Source organism: Gossypium hirsutum, chromosome A13 (genome assembly GCF_007990345.1).
Source record: "Gossypium hirsutum isolate 1008001.06 chromosome A13, Gossypium_hirsutum_v2.1, whole genome shotgun sequence".
NCBI classification, from domain to species: domain Eukaryota; kingdom Viridiplantae; phylum Streptophyta; class Magnoliopsida; order Malvales; family Malvaceae; genus Gossypium; species Gossypium hirsutum.
The window spans coordinates 94,717,683-94,729,248 of NC_053436.1; the positions used below are offsets into that span (position 1 = coordinate 94,717,683).

Sequence of the window (11,566 nt, forward strand, 5' to 3'; positions counted from 1 at the left end):
TTAATATTTTTTGTCTCAAATTTATCAGCTTCTACTCTGCCATTGCATCGATAAAAAAAACCATAATTCCATTTATAATATTATCAATTTAAATTAATTTTAAATTAGATAAACAAGATGAGAATTCAAAGTAAAAAGAAATAAATTTCAAAAGTTATGATTTAGAAAATTTAGAGTTGAGATTTAGTAGGTTTGTTTCAAAATTTTCCTTTTTCTTTCTTAAATGGTTGAAACTTGCTCTTCTCTGGTGAATTGCCCCTTAAGTTTGTGCAACTAACACGTTTTAGTCTTCAAAAAATTCTCTTTTTTTAAAAAAAAAAATCAAACATATAAAGCTTTTCTTAGATATAAGAATGGATGGTCCTAATTAGTTTAAATTATTTACAAATTTTTATTTTTTATATAGGTCTAATTGTGTCCCCATCCCTGCACTCTTTCGATTTTAACAATTTAATCATTCTACTAGTCTAATTTGACAATTAAAATCCAATTCAACACTATTAATTGACTTGTTAAATTTTATTGTCTCAGATTGTCCTTTAATTTTTAAATCAAATATTTAAAAATTAAAATGTAAAATTCAAATTTAACAAAAATTCAGCAAAAGTGTTATAAATAGACCTTTAATTTTAAAATCAAAGAAAGAGTAAAATTAAATTTCAAAAATGCAAAGAATATGGACGAAAGAAATAATTAAACCTTTATATATATTAGGCCATATGTTAAGAAGTTGAAAACCTCAAGTTAACTACTATCATGACATGGAAGGTTAATGCAGCAAATTACCTCAAATTTAGGTAACTACCTTTTTATATATATAAAAACATAGTATTCATTTTTAAGATGTTGACATATTTAATAATTTATGATGTGACTAGACATACATACAAATTATCAAATCTAGTAAAAACAAGGTGAATATATATGTATCATATTAGGTAAAGGGAATACAACACGTAGCAGCATCGCCTACCCACCAACTTAATGCATGTAATGATACAAAGTAGAGATTTTGTGCACTGAAATACGGAAAAGATTATAGATAATAGCACATTCGCATTACATGGACCACTGCAAACCGTGATACAGCAAAATTGAAAATAGACCTCAGAACATGCTGACATCGCTCAGCATTGCACAAGCCAAAACCTGCAATTTGTAAAGACATTGAGGAACAGAAGCTTTAAAGGAAAACTGAAGAATCTTAACTGATAAAGCTTTATGTCCAGATTTTCAACTTTCTTTGTTCCAAAAAAGAGAAGCTCCGCCTGGTTTCTAATCTTTAACTTTAAAATTTGGGATAGAAACACTCTAGAGGTTTTCTTGACTCAATTGTTGAGATACCAGGGGATCCATACACAGCCTGTGAAATGCTCATTAACGGGAAGATGCGTTTATTGAGCAGCTGAAAACAACCTGTTATAGACTTAAAAGTTCCACCGGTCCAACTGCCGCTTGGCTTCTACCATATCTTTCTGTGCTTTCTTTCTCCGGTAAAATATTGGACAATCCCGACTGTAAACATGATAAAACATAGTTTATAATTAAAATAAAGAAAGGACGAAGCAATAAGATGCAGTCACACTTAATAGGCAGCCTGTCATTCCCTTTCTTTTCCAAAAAAGGAAGCACATAATCTGCATGGTTCTATATTGGTTGAGCACTACTACACTAATGCATTGCAAGATCCTGGTTTTACCAAGGATTTTCCAGGAAAAAAGAATTGTCAAACTAAAACAGCATTAACATTATTCATCACAAGTCACAAAGAGAAAGGAGATGGTAAAACCTAGTGCAGAGCACATCCTGGTGAAGAGAGCCTTGACACTCTTGGCACTGTGTCCATAGCCTCCCAAAAAGCTCCTCTAGTTCTGACACTGCAATCATTTCATACAATCATAATGTCAAAAGACCTTTGGCTCCTCCAGTTCTAAAAAATGTTATTTTAATTCAGAAAAACAGTAAAGGAAAAATATGCACACCTTGAGAAACTGTTTTATAATAAAGTTCTGCCTCTCTTCCCTTGCAGTGTGAACAGAGTGTTCGATCTGAATTGCTGAGGGAAAACCCAAATGGTATTTATACATGTAAGATATGCCATATATTTGCATGGTGTGCAGTAATCAATATGCAGGTGGACTCTATAAAGTTCTTGCAGATACTTCTAAGAACTTTTACACCTATACATCTCCCAATGCATATTTCGTATTTTGCAAGACCTCTCTAAAGGCCGTTCTAGGTTCGATCAATTTTCAAAGTTAAGAGTGTGTGTATCTTTGGGGGGGGGGGAGATCATTTTATGGAAAAATCAATTGAGGGGAAGTCTGTTGAAAGCATTTCGACATTGAAAATAGCATAGAAAATCTGGCTTATGAAGCACAAAATCATAAGAATTGAGACACTGGTCATCTTCAGAATAGTAAAAAGCAAACATCATAAAACAAGGATCCTCAATTTCTTTACAGAAAATATTACTGATCCTTTAAATATAAAAATAGAATGAAGTAGATTTATACCAAATTAGCGCTTTGCAGCCAATACAACTAAGTTGTTTCTTTGCAAATTTCATTATTCCACTGTTTGACGGAGTTGATATGGAAATGGATCTTGTGTGACTCCCATGGAGAAGTTCCTTGCTAGCATTCTTTAAAATGGGCTCAAAAATTCTTAAAAGCGGCTGTTACATTAATACAATTGTTAAAACAAGGGAAAATTTTGTCATAGACTAAACTGAAACAATTAAACCACTAAACTAACCTTGCTAATTTGATTTTCAAGGTAATATTGAGGATCTATGGGGATGTTATTTTCTAGCACATAGATTGGGTCCTCTGACCTCTCATAAGCCTGAATTCATAGACGGTATTGGATACCAGGATATATAAATAATACAATCATTTGCAATAGTTTTATTTTTTTATGAAAAAATCATCAACAAGATTACCTTGGCGCCTTTTGCGGCTTTAATAATGACATAAGGCACCCGATCCCCAACATTTGGAGCAGTCGCAGGATCTCGCTGTCAAGTATAGAGAAAAAGTTCATCCTAATGCTCTAAAATCAATCAGCATTTTATAGAGGATATCAAACAGGCGGCCTTAGAAGAAAGCAACTACAACTGAAATCTGGTAAAGGCAACAGCTCATTATCTCATTTAGAAATTGAAAAATAGTAGCAATCATTATTGCATCTAACAATTATCTAGAAATATATGATAACATGCAAACTCAGCATAAAACTTACAGTAAGCACATGCAATATTTGACTGTTTAACAAGTATCCAAAGAAATTAAACTTAAGTCATCTGAAGACAATGCTACCACCATATATATAAGTATTATAATTAGGTACCTCAAACATATATTATATGTAACATGCTGAGATATACCAAGAAAAAGCATAATACAAACCTTGCGCATACGTTCAGCAAGTTCAACATGAGCAGCTTTTACCTCATAATCATCTCCAGTTTTTGTCAGACCCTGTACATAGGAGCAGGAACAAACAGCTAAAATAAAGACCAACACAAATTTAGACCAAGCATTACAAAATCTTCACAGTGACTAAAGCATCATTAAACCAGGAATAAAGGATATTCTTGTCACCTTAGTAATAACCAAAAGTGACAAATCCATTCGATTCATGAGAAGATCTGAAATGGTATTCTTGACATATTGAACTGCACCAGGAATATCTCTATCAATCAGTATTTTGTGCAGGCATTCAGTTACAAGGTTTTTGACCAATAAACAATTGTCTCTTCGAACAGTTTCGATGCCTGTTCATGATGAAAGATGAATTAGCATTCAAGTTCAATAAAAATTTCAGAAGTCCACATGGTTGAGGTTTCTTGTTTACCTTTAGTGTCCATTTTGTCAAACTTTTGTGGATTTGTCCAAAATAAACCAGCATATCTTTTCTTGCTAATCAAAAGATAGGGATAATAAACCTTCTCGAACTCTAGCTTGATGGGCTAAAAACACCAAACCAATATAGAAAAAGGGGGAAAAAAAAAAGAACAGAAAATGAAGACAATATTAACAACAGATAAACCAGCAAGTAACCAGAAGTTGACAAAAAACACAAAAATTAACTTTTAAGTGATAATTTGCTATGAATGAGATTATTAACATCCATGGCCCTAGAGGTAGCCGCCACGTTTACATTATGATTCAAGATGAGAGCTGACCAGAATATTATAACCAAGTGTAACACATTAAGGCTCAGACAGTTGCAGAACACTTCCCCTTCCTATTTAAACACTGGGCAATTAGGGTTTCTTCAATTTTAAAAGATGTGGCACTATTTACTATAAAAGAAGTCTTACTTTTGTAAAAGTTCCACTGATGTGTTCTGCAGCTTCTCTCCCCAAGTTCATTGCTGCTTCTACATCAGACACACCAAATTGTACCATCACCGAATCTGTGTCCCCATATATAACCTGATTATAAAAAATTATTTAGTATGATTTCTGCCACAATATCCGTAAGAATAATGTGATGCAAGACTATCAAGCAACAATAAGTACACATATGCAGGCCCAAATACTGTATCACTCTAATCTCCTTGGCCAGACGAGAAAATTAAACTTCCAAGAACCAGGTAAGACAAAACAGCCTTAACTTGGGAAAGCTGAAATAGATAACATATGAAAGGAAAGATGATCCATGTTATGGATGCATCAGAAACTATTTTTTTTTAAATGATCCTTGAGATTCCAACTTTAAACCTTCAATCAAATGCTTAACCGAATCTCAGTTCATTTTGATTAGCATATTGCATCAAGTTCATGACATATATAACTAGAGCTTTTGGGATGACTTACCTCAGCATTGTGTTCATAGCCCCCTAGCACTGTAAATTTATCTTCAACAAGCTTCTTGGTGTGCTCAATCATTTGGCGACCTTTACAAGGTAAACAACATGTTAGATCAAACAAAACTAGAATAATGCATTTTAAATCATTTATAGGGATGGGAATTTTTTTAGCAATGCTGTTAATAAGAACATTTTATTGTACCATAGCTTGTAACACTCGAAGAAATCTCTAAACATGGTAACTGACCAACAGTAGCTCCTGTAAATCCATATACAGAATTTGCACTTACCTGAAATAAATAATAAATCAGATCAAAGTAATGAAAAGCATACAAGGAAACATTTATTTCAACCCCAGAATGCGATAATTACCATTTGAAAACGGATGATAAGAAAAAAGTAATGATCCTACCTTCAGGGCCAGCTGTCGGCCATCTAGAACAGCTTTCTCAAGTGGATCCTTTGCTTCCTACATTCATATAAAGAATATGAGTAAAAAAATGGAGGCAAAGAAGAAGACTTAATATTTTGATGGCACAATATAGAACCAATAGCAATAGGAAGCAGAACTGTGCAATTAAAATAAAATTATTGTAATCACCTTCAAATCAGCTTTTGCTCGTTTACGAGCAGCTAATAGCTCTTCCAATATTTCTGGAAGTATCCCCTGAAGATTTTCATTCTTCTAATCAGTTAGATTTTCGGTATTCATCAACAAGAAAATAAAATAAAACCTCTAAAGTTTACTTATTTATAGAGGAAATAATCATCTATGACAAAATTGACATTTTAATAATATAACCTTCTGTAGCTCTGGTTTAACAAATGTTTCACCAGATGGAGTTCTGTTAACACATTCTGGTGGGAGGTTGAGTTTGCGAACATCTTCAGGAGTCACCTTCACAAAGACCATCCAAGATCAGAATTTGCCCAAAAGTCCCACCAATTATTGATCAGACAAAAAGGAACATAAATAAAAGAAACATAAAATAACAGCTGAACGAGATGGTAAAAGCAAGATAAATTTGAAGTATCACCAATGTGCAATAGCATAAATTATATGCCATCATAATTGATGGATACAAAGACGCAAAATCCAGTGTCGCAATTGGCTTTTCATAGAATCCTGCTTTTGCTTCCAACACCTGAAACAGAGTTCATCAACATGATATGCATGTCTGTTTAATCTTTTAGTGAGGTAGCTGTAGTTTTTAGGTGGCAAAAAGTTACTAGCATAAGAAATTTGAGAACAAACTTACAGTTGCACCTTCAAACGTTCCCTGTTCAGATCCTGCTTGTTTGACATTTGGAATAACAAGGTTCTTCTGCTTAGACTTCCTAAGAAGTTGAGAAAGCACCTGAAAAAATCAACAAAGATTTTAAATTTGAACTATTAATCACTTGATTCATCCACGGAAACTTACAAATTGTACAAACCTTGATGCTTTGTCCTCTAGAAAGAAGAAAAGATATAGGCACACCTGTGACACGAGCCATCTCAACATAATTGTAAACATACATTAGTTTATCCAAAAGCCTTTGGGGAAGGTAAGCATCCTGCAACCATACAAGAAAGAGAATACTGATTCAGTCATAGATGATCAGAAACTTAAGCTCTTCAACTCAACCAATGCACTCTGAAGAGTAGAGTATAATGTCTGCTGATGTAATAGACATATAAGATCAAAAAATAAAGATCACTACGTAGGATTTTAGAATGGAAGCTACAGCTGATGCTGGTAACATCTTATATATCTTAGCTGTAAAGAAATTGGAATAACCATTAGCAAAAGGCTCATGTCTTGAACAACTCAAAATACTTGTAGAAATACAACTCTGGTAATATATTATGTATGTAAATTAAATGCAAAAGGAACTTGGGCTTTAGCACCAAATGTTTCACCCACCTCACTTAGGAGGTAGACTTCTACAAGGCTGGGGTTTGATGCCCATAGCAATATCCCTTCCCCTATTCCCTGGGCATTGCCTCCCTTGTATCAGAAAAGAAAGATGCAAAAACATGGCCCAAAAGACACCTAACAAGCTCTTAATAGAAAAACTAAACAATAGGGCATTTCTATGAAACCAACTAGAAGGGAGCTACTATCACAAATGTCTCAAGAGGCTCAGGCATTTAATGAGCTGAATACACATGAAGATAAAGAGCAAATCAAACTAAATTCAATCACTAACAATAATCAATCAAAATGAAAGTCAAATAAACAATTCTATCCAACAATAAGGACATGGACTCAAGTTTCTTTTAGCCTCTAAATTCCTGATGAGACATAAAAAAAGTCAAAAGAATCTACAACCATAATAGTTTGTGCACTCAAGTTTTGCAAGTTAGACTAAAACCAACTATGCACCTTCAAACAATAGACAGCAAGACGCCTCCTAGTCTCAGCATTTCCATTCTGAAGATCTGATATTATTGAATGGTGAACATCCTCTTTCTGTACAAAAGCAATGCAAGGGCAAAACTTGAGTTCAAATTTTGGAGAAGAGTGACAAACAAAAGGAAACAACAAATGTCGAAAGGTAAACAAATCTGCAAAAGAACCCTTAGGAATATATTAACCCTAGGAACCAATTGCAGAATCTAACAACATATTTTAACTATTAAAACATGATTACAGAAGTAGCCATAATCTTAGAAGAGAAATTCTAACCTGCTCAGATAGAAAGTGTGCTGAAACTGAATTCAATGAATAAGAACTTAGTTTGTAGTCCCTTTGCATAGCCTACAACAAAAAGAAACAAAGCTAACAAATTTGTAAATATGAATCATTTGAACTCAGATAAAAATTACAAACTCATAAAGTAGAAAAACTGCATGCATAAAACCTGGAGCAAATCAAATTGAACTCTCCCCTCCACAGTAACTTCTTTGCTCTCCCTAGTTCCATACTGTCTGTAAAACAAGCCAGCATCAATAACCAGAATATATACCAGGAAAGTAACTCTTAACTCAACCAGAAACTGGAAGAAAACTCACAATAGTTATTTATGCTAGGGCAGGAAGTATGATGAAACAAAGTAACAAACGCTCAGTTAAACGCTTTCAATCAATAGTTGAAGTAAGTTACAGACAACATAACTTTCCTTCTTCATAACCTCACTCTGAAAATTAGTGACAAGTGAATTCAGTAAAGTTATAGATGGAAGCAGCTAAAGGAAAATGAATACAAGATTGATTCACACTAAGCTCCTCATATGACCCTTTGGGTTATAGCCTTGTATGAAACAGAGCCTTAGAAAGGCAGAACTTTTTAACACTTCTTTAGTAACAGAAGCAACTAACTTCACCATCGGAAATTATGCAGGAACAAGAAATTCTAATTTGATAGGAGTAAATTAATAGTTTCAAAAACATAAAAGGGAAGGCAATGAGGAGAAACAAATTAATTTATAAGGATGTGGAGATTATTAGTATTCTTTGCAATTGCAATGTGAGAAGCCAGTTTAAAATAAGGCTAACAACAGCAGCAATTATAAGAATAACACCCATAACAGATACTTTACCTTGAAGAAAATGTTGTATCTTTTACACGAACCCTACTATTCCTGATGCGGCCAAGTATTGGAAACTCTGCTATTCCAAGTGTTTGTGCTCTCTGTTAACCAGAAGATTAAATGTCAGATGGTTCAATCACACAACTCCTATACAAATAAAGGAAACCCTACATAATGAACCAAAAAGAAACCTTTGCTGCAGCAACATTCATGGAGAATAAAACAGAAGCTAATTTTTCATTTACCTCAATAAGATATGGCAAATCAAACTTGCAAATGTTATATCCAATTATAATATCAGGGTCCACTTCACGGATAAATTCCTGCAAGCAAAACCTTCTCATTAAAAAAGGTGCAGTGTAAGCAAAAGAAACACTTTCTTCTCATACGAGATTGATGTGAGATTGCCTATGTTCTTCAAGGAACCGGTTTTGTAAAATGGAAATTTATCATAATATCAGCTTAAAAGCCACTGACACTTAAAGAAGTAGGTTCCTAGACATATACTTAGGATTACTGATAATATTTTGATGATTTCATTAGTGCTTAAGTGAATTGCAGTAATGAAAGCTTTATATTTGGCTTGAAAAAGCATTTGTTTTCCTGGTTCTTGCATTTCTGGCAGTTTTCTGATTCAATTTAAATGATTTATCGAATGAAATACAAGAAGACAAACATAAAGGTAGAACAGGGGTGAATCAGGAAGTTGGTTAATGAATCCCTTCAAACATATCAAACATGTCATGAACAATTAAGATTAAAAAAAAAGACTCACTCATGGTGTTCAGTAATATGAACAAATGGATAACTTCTTTTTTATGCCTAAGTATTGAAGTAAAACAGAGAAGGTTTTAAAGACAAAATCAGTACCCTCCAAGCAAGCAAGACTTCTTTTTCTGTATCAAAAGACATTACATCAACACCAACTATTGGGGAGCATGACTTAAGGGTCATGACATTACGAATGAATGGCTGATCTTCTCCTTGCAAAGTAACTAGATTTGCTACCTAGAAAGAAACAAAAAATTTCTTCAGAGCTGGTGAAAGAAAATGAAAGGTTAGCTTTCAATCAATCCTTCGTCAACGTGAACTAGGATCCCATGAACAAACTTAATAACATTTTTCCAATTTTTCCCAAATCAAATGGGTGACTTGAACAGAGGAATAAGACCTGGATTACAGGATCCTGAGAAGGCTCTGGAAAATGACCTTTGCGACCAGCACACTCTATATCAAAACTCAATATGCGAAATGGAGCCATCTTTGAGAATTCCCCCTCAGGGGCATGGCTAATCAAATCTGAATACCTAAGAACAATAAGGGAAGAGAATTAAACCAGGAGGATAAAGAAACAATGGAATAGTTGAAATGCTCTTAATAGACAAAAAAAGTGTTTACAAGCAATCAAACTCCAATTGGCAGTAGGACATATTCTTCGCTGTCTTCTTATATTTACCAGCCGGTATCTCAATCCAATTACCACCAACAATATTGCAATCAATCATGAAACGTAGTGCAAAAAGAACATTGCTTTCATATGTAATGAAGCTCTTCATACCAAGGCCGTCAATTTGTATGCCTCGATCAAGAATGCCTGCAAATTATTGGCAATTAAAAAGCCTCCAGGTATAAAAAGAACTAGGCAGTTTTCTAGGTATTCAATTATGTACATGATTAAGATTTCATGACAGAGAAAAAAGTAAGTTAAAAATAGTTTCAACTACAATAAGGCATTTCATTTACTGAAGGAAACCCAAACAGAATAAATACCATACAAAAGAATCAGGAATGTTACCACGACAGGTAGCAACCATTGTTGGCAATGCCACTACAATCTTGAGAAATGGTTGAGACTTTTGTTGCTGGTAATACATAATACTTCTTTTCTGAACCAATTCAATACGCCGAACAAACTTCGGTACCTTGCTGTTTCTGTTCATCTCCTTCATCCTGCCCTGAAACCATGTTGCTGAAACAATTAAGAAGCCACTCGCAAAAGGTAAATGCATAACCTGAGGAAGTGGTAAAACCAAATACCTCAAGCGTTTGATGAAAATGGGAGATATCATCAGGACCCATTCCTGGAGGGCAGCTAATGTAGAAATACGGCTCAAATCCATGAACAAGACAACAAACGCTATGTCCTACAAGTTGCCAATATAAGCAATTCATCAGATTGACATAAAATGTACAATTTGGGATTCTTTCAAATTAATAACAGGCACGGTCAGTAATATTATATGCTTTTTAGTACTCAGCAGCTAATATCACTTGAAAAATTCTCGAATAAATACCTTCTCCAGTAACCCCGAAAATTCGGATAATGGCAGCTTGACAAGAAGAATCAGGTAGCAAATTTTTATGACTCTCTCCAATCACATAATCAATCTCCAATTGTTGGAAAACTAAAACACCAGCAAGAGAAGAAGAAGGCAGAGCTCAAAATTTCCCCCAAAAAAACTTAAAAATCAAATATTTACAGCAAAATATTTGCTTCTTAAACTTACCAATGCTACGAGACTGGGAAATGTAGGCATCAGAGAGAGGAGGGCGAGCCCACTTGGAAAGACGAGAAGCGAGAGCTTGACGTTCCTCGAAGTCGCGTAGAATTAGGGATTCCACGTCTTCTTCCCCCATCAGGGTTTCGTCAAAGAAGACATCTTCATCGACGAAATCTTCTTCCGTCGACGGTGGGGGAGGCGTCGGAGTCGTCGCTTGGTGCTTCAAAGCCGGAGATGGCTGGTGTGAAGAAGGCGGTGGCGGCCTCTTCCGTGAATTGCCGCCCTTGTTCATGATTTGGTGTCGTTTTGGAGTAAAGAAAGGGAGTGATGGGAAATGGAGGGGGTTTGGGAGTTGAGAAGAGTGATATTCCCGCCAGTTTTGGGGCTTTTATAAGGGAATATGATGTCACGTGTCATGCAGGTGATTAACACTATATTTTTGGGATTAGAGAGTAATTTGCCCTTTAAACTATATCTCCTCCTCCTTGTAACTATTTCTCGATGTATTTTATTTACCAAGCCCAAATTAAGGGTGCAATATTAGACCAATTAGAATTAGTGGTTAACAAGTGATATAAAAATAACATTATTAAAGGAATAGTTACAAATCAGTAAAAATGTGGAAAAAGGTCAAAAAGAATGTGAATAAAAGTGGGTGACGTGAAATTTTTAAAGTAAATAAAGGCGTAAATCTTTTTTAACAGATATTATGCTCCATTCTTGTGGTCAAG

General features: G+C 34.5%; 1 protein-coding gene across 5 annotated transcripts; it reads right to left on the reverse strand.

Annotated features, from left to right (window-relative positions):
• Positions 1 to 901: 901 nt before the first annotated feature.
• Positions 902 to 11,199, reverse strand: LOC107893529 (DNA polymerase delta catalytic subunit). 5 transcript variants are annotated; one of them, XM_041085316.1, is made up of 32 exons: positions 10,842 to 11,198; positions 10,629 to 10,739; positions 10,372 to 10,478; positions 10,130 to 10,289; positions 9,733 to 9,928; positions 9,506 to 9,641; positions 9,205 to 9,342; positions 8,580 to 8,657; positions 8,344 to 8,435; positions 7,666 to 7,732; positions 7,491 to 7,562; positions 7,188 to 7,274; positions 6,726 to 6,794; positions 6,256 to 6,375; positions 6,078 to 6,176; positions 5,856 to 5,963; positions 5,621 to 5,716; positions 5,420 to 5,485; positions 5,231 to 5,287; positions 5,021 to 5,108; positions 4,826 to 4,905; positions 4,328 to 4,441; positions 3,859 to 3,973; positions 3,606 to 3,778; positions 3,411 to 3,482; positions 2,945 to 3,019; positions 2,758 to 2,847; positions 2,517 to 2,677; positions 1,983 to 2,056; positions 1,790 to 1,877; positions 1,417 to 1,515; positions 902 to 1,149 (listed from the first exon to the last, which is right to left on the reverse strand). In XM_041085316.1, the coding sequence occupies exons 1-31, from the start codon at positions 11,125 to 11,127 to the stop codon at positions 1,428 to 1,430; spliced, it is 3,363 nt and encodes a 1,120-aa protein (XP_040941250.1). In that variant the 5' UTR covers positions 11,128 to 11,198; the 3' UTR covers positions 902 to 1,149; positions 1,417 to 1,427. The 5 variants fall into 5 exon arrangements, with proteins under 5 accessions (XP_040941250.1, XP_016674049.1, XP_040941248.1 ...); XM_016818560.2 differs by lacking the exon at positions 6,726 to 6,794 and having other exon boundaries at positions 10,842 to 11,197; XM_041085314.1 differs by having other exon boundaries at positions 902 to 1,515; positions 10,842 to 11,197.
• Between the last annotated feature and the right edge of the window lie 367 nt (positions 11,200 to 11,566).